This window comes from Limulus polyphemus, unplaced genomic scaffold (genome assembly GCF_000517525.1).
Source record: "Limulus polyphemus unplaced genomic scaffold, Limulus_polyphemus-2.1.2 Scaffold467, whole genome shotgun sequence".
In the NCBI taxonomy this organism is placed as follows: domain Eukaryota; kingdom Metazoa; phylum Arthropoda; class Merostomata; order Xiphosura; family Limulidae; genus Limulus; species Limulus polyphemus.
The window spans coordinates 208,925-215,147 of NW_013666077.1; the positions used below are offsets into that span (position 1 = coordinate 208,925).

A 6,223-nucleotide genomic window follows, 5' to 3' on the forward strand; every position below is an offset into this window, starting at 1 on the left:
AATTTTTCTTCAGTTAAACATATGTACAATGCGTCAACCAGGGCACTTAATTTTCATTTCACCTTACAATACAAACAAGGGCAATTATCCAAAATATTGTAAAAGTTTGTATGCTGTTTTCAGCATAGCAAAGAAGGTATCAACTGACAATCATATACAAAAGCTACATATTTTACTATTTAACACTGTTTTAATAACTGCTAAAAAAGAAGAATTTGTACAAAAAAAATTACTAAAAATAGTTTCAAAGCAGATTAAACTTTAAAAAAATCACTAACCATTCCATCTTGTTCCTATTATAACTAAACAAGATACTGATTTGTGATAGTTATAAAAATATTACATTCCTCATGTTTTTTTTTTGTCTGGTACCATTAAGGACAAAAGCAAAATGAATGACAAATTAATAACCATTTTATAGAAATACACTAATCACACACAATAATAGCACGGATTTGATAATTACTGTAGTTTTACATATTTAGCTTCAAGTAAATATATATAAATAAATGTGTACTTTCTCCATTTGAATAGTTGTTTAATATGTATTAGTTATAAATAACATACTACTATTTTACTACTAAACAGTTTTATAGAAGTCCTTTGAAGGGTTGTAACCTTGAACAGTCCTTATACATGTTATTAAGTCTGTCTATATCAGTTTAATAACTAAAAGTTACTTTTGTCCCAGAGTATTATCACTGTAATGTTAGTTGATGATACAAACTGTATTCAAGAACATTTCCTGTGATGCCTCAAATAAATCAATTCCTTGCATTATATCACTGCTTTAAATTTGGTCCAACTTAACTGTCTCAGCTATGCATTAATCAACCTAAATTAAGACACCTGATTTTAATATCAATTATTTTCTTTTATCCAAAGAAATGCTTTGAAATAGTGTTATTTTAATTATACAATTATAAAAGTTAATAATGAATAAGTAGTCAAAAAAAAAAAAAGAGAGAAAGAGATTAGATCATTATGATTTTTAAATAAGAGTTGGGTTAATTTGTGGAATTTGCTAATCATTAACATTCAACTAATCAGTTATTATCAAATGAGACTTCGAACAAATGGAAACCCTAATTTTTGATTAGTTGATTATTTATGCAAGTTGTTATACTAATCAATTAAGCTGAACAACCTTGAATTAATCTAAAATACTAATGAGAAACTATATTAATTACTTGGATTACAGAAGAAAAAAAATCTTTATTATTTTCATGAAATTAATTGATTTGTCACAATTTTGATTAATTATCTTATGTGACACTATTAAATCAATGTAACTGATACCTAATGGTCAGAGTTAATTGATCAGCTCTACAAAATAATACAAATTCAAGAACATACGTATATAGATTATGATGATAAAACAACTACAGACAATTTGTTTGTGTGGTACATATAGCATTGTGGAGCTGTGCAACTATATGAAAGCTTACAAAAACATGACAGTCTAAGTACCCGTAATGCATTACTAGCATACGTGGAGAAAAAAACACATTAAAAATGTAACACTACTCAAAAATTACAATGTATTTTGGTTAGCAGTCACTAGAATAACATTATATATGCAAAGTACATTTTCTTCAGCGTAGACACTCAAGTAGTGTTTTAACAAGTCTGAATATTAAATGAAAATATATCATTTTATAGTTTGAACAAAAATAAGCAACCTACACATAAAAATTACCAAAAGGTAGAGACATGTTAAAAAATCATATCTTCCAATGTTATGGAAAAATTATCAAAAAAGCCCAAAGTTTACAAAATAAATTACTTATTTTGTATTTATAAAAATAATTTGTTATATGGAAAAACATGCATTTGCTGCATAATTTATCTTCTCTAAGAACTTGAATATGTGTACATACAAATATTCCATATCTTGTCTACTTATATTATAATTTTTATCTCAAATAGTTTTTGCTTTAGCTATGCTTTAACATGAAAAATAATGGTTTAATACCTAATGACTTTTGTCCAATTATTGTGTTAAGTCTATGCAACACTTGAAATTTCATCACTGGTAAACAGTTTAATCCAGAGACAATTAACTATAGTGAAGGTGCTGGTTCAGTAGATCTGTAAGAATGATCTACAAAAATCAAGAGCAAGCATGCTTAGAGTTGGCCATTATGCTGTTAACCACTTACTTTACACAAGCATGCACATTTTCATAAGCCATTCTTAAACTATTACTTCGCTCCCCCTATAACAATTGAAATTTGTGAAATGGCAAAGCAGAAAAACCCTGTACCTGTAGAGACATTCATGGTAGTGAATGTTATCTACAGGTACCTTTAAGTAGGAAATGATTCATTTACACTTCATCAAAAGTGATGGAAGATATTTCTCAAATTACAATAATTAATTCAAAATTTAAACACCTACTCATTTTTTACTTTTTCAGTTTATATTGCAACTAACAAAAAATGCAGATGCAATTAACTTAATGTGCGAGGCTAATAAAATCTCCTTATTTAAGAAAGTCATATAGTCACAGTCACTTAAAGCCAATAGTTTGGTCTTGGTTCAGTTGAGAGAATAAATAGGTGTGGGCAAAAGTATTGAGATGCATAACACGTGTTAACAAAGAGGGAGAGAAAAGAATGAAACTGAGAGAAGTAGCCAGATAAAATTATTCAAAACCTGCAATAAGTTATTGTAAATTCATTGATCTGTTCAAGGCTAGTAATGCAAAGAGATTTCACGACTGTATAATTTTCTCCCGATGTTTATATTATAAGAATACAAAGTCTAAAATTTTTTTGAAAGTGACAAATCAGTTACAAGTCTGAATTGGATGTCTTAAATAAAAACACATCAGCCTCAATCTAGCATAAAAGTAAGTGTTATGATTGACATGTTTTACATACAGTCTTAGTGTGAACATGGAATTCACTGCTAATAAATGAGCAGGAATGGATGAATTCAAAAACTATTTTCCAAATTACTATATATATTTCTACATAAAAAAAATGGTTAAGCTTAAAGGATTACTCGTAACTAGTCTATCAACTTTTAAAGAAGGAAAAGAAACATAATTACACATATTTGTCACATGTGTGAAAGGCCATTTCAATCACACATCACATTACAATTTTAAATACTGCTAAAGAAAGCAGAAACATTTAATCTAAGAAAATGCATTTAGAAACATAGTAATAAATCTTTAATTTGTTGAGATTACTTGTGAAGCAAACAGAGAAGATGGTAGCCAAAGGCAAAAAAATCGAATTGAAAATGTTATATAGTTACAGGAAGTCTGAAATTACTGTATACAAAAACATAGGATGAGGAGGAGGGTTATGTATCATGAGAAGCAGAACTGCTAAGAAAAGTTATGATACTGGAATCCAAAGACAAAATATCATTGTAAGGAGATTTAAGTTATCAACTGAGACAATCCTCATAAAGATCTTGTAGAAATTAAAATGAAACTTTTGAACACAGTAGTGTTGTGTAGTTTCTTCTTGTTTATAACTGAAAACTAATATAATGCAAATGTTTATAATATTAAAATATTTTCTTGCTATTTCATAATGCATCACTTCAAGCACCTGTGCAATTTGCACATGCAAGTTTGTGTGAATCACCATACACACACAGCTTTTCCCACTAAAAGACCTAACAGTAGAAAGAGAAGATTTTAATTTACAGAATTCCTTATAAGGCAAAATCATTTTGACAAAACAGTAAGAAATATTTAGCCTACAATTTCATTCTTTGCTAATGTTAAGACATTTCATTAACCGACTAATACCATAATTAGTAAGCCAGTTAAAATATAATAGTTATAGGACACTATTCTTTGTGTGTGTTATTATTTTGTGTTCTAAATTGCATATTTGAAATAAACAAAGATTAAGGTGAAGTACTAACAACAACCCCACCAAAAAGTTCACTTTTATCAAGACTTTGGCAGCAAAAAAGTACACCACCATATTTAAGTGCTACATTTCTTCTTTTTACTGTAAAGTACACCACCATATTTAAGTGCTACATTTCTTCTTTTTACTGTAAAGTACACCACCATATTTAAGTGCCACATTTCTTCTTTTTACTGTAAAGTACACCACCATATTTAACTGCTACATTTCTTCTTTTTACTGTAAAGTACACCACCATATTTAACTGCTACATTTCTTCTTTTTACTGTAAAGTACACCACCATATTTAACTGCTACATTTCTTCTTTTTACTGTAAAGTACACCACCATATTTAAGTGCTACATTTCTTCTTTTTACTGTAAAGTACACCACCATATTTAAGTGCCACATTTCTTCTTTTTACTGTATATTTTTTATTTATTCTTATAAAAGTAATTACAGCATGAAAATTAGGGTTGGATAGGAAGACTTAAATGAAAAAAAAATTAATAAAAAAACACTGCAAGCTGCTCGTATGATGTAATTCAGTATTTTGTTCACAAACTTGTAACATTTACTAAAAGTTTGCCAAATTTTATGAAAAAAAACTTAGTAAATTCAGTTATAATATGTATACCTGCTGGTTACAATGTTTGTTATTTTGACCAAGCTCATATATATATAGTTAATACTGTATATTTTGAAAGAGAAAAATGGAATGGATATCAAAGTTGTTGCATTTAAACCTAGAATATTTCCAAATCATTACAATAAAAATTTAACAATTTATTTTCATGCCTTATGTAGCTAAAATAGTATTGGACCTTTTCCTCTTCGCTTCACCAAGAGCCTCTACATTGTTTTTTTAAACTCATTCAATACACAAATATTTCTTTAATGCGTGCTTTAGGCTATAAAATCATCACCTGTGGTTAGCAATAATCATTTTCTCACCCAATAACAAGCTCCATTACAATTCTTGTACATAGGTTGATGGAAAAAGTCCCACTTTTCCATTGAGATCTCCTTTCCACCAGTTTATGTCAATTTTTTCTAAAATTTTTATTAAGTCACCTGAAATGAAAAAAAAGAACATCCAAGTGATTTTTATTATACAATGTCATAGTTCATTAAACTAAAGGTACCAATATTTCCAACTTGAACAGCACCTTATGCATACACGAGCTAAACAGCCAGGTTGGAGGCTTCTTAGGTCCAGGTATAGAAATTCTTAATATTTAATTACTGATGAGAGGGAAGTCAATCAGTTAGCCACTGCCTGAGCAGCTACTCTTTATCAACTAGAGAAATTAACTGTTACAGTTATAACCTTCTGATCCAAAGCCCAGCATGTTAATTAAGCCAAAAAATATATATAATAATTTAAAATGGCACTTGTATATATTTATAGATATATAATATAATTGGTGATACATTACATGTTGCAACAGGTAAAGTGAAACATCGTTAGTCTTAATGCACTTGTAATGAACTTATTTGCATGGATACTATTAAAAGCATGAATTATCAAATGATAAATGTAAGGGTGGGCATGCAGCTGGTAAACAAATATATCTACAATAAAATTATTAACTTATTATTCTATATGTTGTCAATAATTATAAAAGTTACATAATCACAGTGCCATTTCAGTCTTCACATAAAAAAAATGTTGTTCCTATGTATAGAATATAAAATACATAGTTCTCATGATATAAAAGACTGTTTGGTTTAAATATTAGTGAATAATTTATATTTGTGAGTAAATATTTTATTATTTTTTAAGTTTTGTTATAACAAGAGTTAAAAGCAGACGATTATAGAAGGTTTTGTTAATAACTAATTGGTGTCGAGAATATAGAAAGTGGCCAGACGACTATGTAATAAAGATATAAATAGCATGAGACAAGCGGGAAGCAGTAGTCAGACAGATAATAGCAAAAGGCTTAATGTTTAATATGTTAAGATAAGAAGGATAATTTTATTCCGTCAAAGCATGGTTCTAAGATAATTGAATCAGCCTGTGTAAAATTTGACAAAAGGAACAGAGAAACTTCAGAAAAAAGAAGACCAAATAAATTACGGTAACTTGTGCCACAACTGTAAGTGAATCACACACAGAATACGAGTATGACAGTAATATAGAGAAGATAGTTTGACTTGTCAACTGAAATTCTAAAGTATTTGAATAGGCCTAAATGGACTATATATAAATAGTGTTTATGATATGCCTGTAATCTCTACAGTGTGAAGACTTTGTTGTACATACGTTTAACTTGTTCCGAATATATACATATTATTTGAAACAAGTAAAGTGTGTGCTGTTTATTCACCGTTGAATTTA

General features: G+C 28.6%; 1 protein-coding gene across 1 annotated transcript in view; it reads right to left on the bottom strand.

Annotated features, from left to right (window-relative positions):
• Positions 1 to 146: 146 nt before the first annotated feature.
• Positions 147 to 6,223, bottom strand: part of LOC111085555 (nostrin-like) — a 15,219-nt gene continuing 9,142 nt past the window's right edge. Inside the window, exon 4 of the mRNA XM_022384679.1 lies at positions 147 to 4,953. Coding sequence (XP_022240387.1) covers positions 4,850 to 4,953 — 104 coding nt within the window. The 3' untranslated portion in view covers positions 147 to 4,849. The remainder of the gene's footprint in view (positions 4,954 to 6,223) is intronic.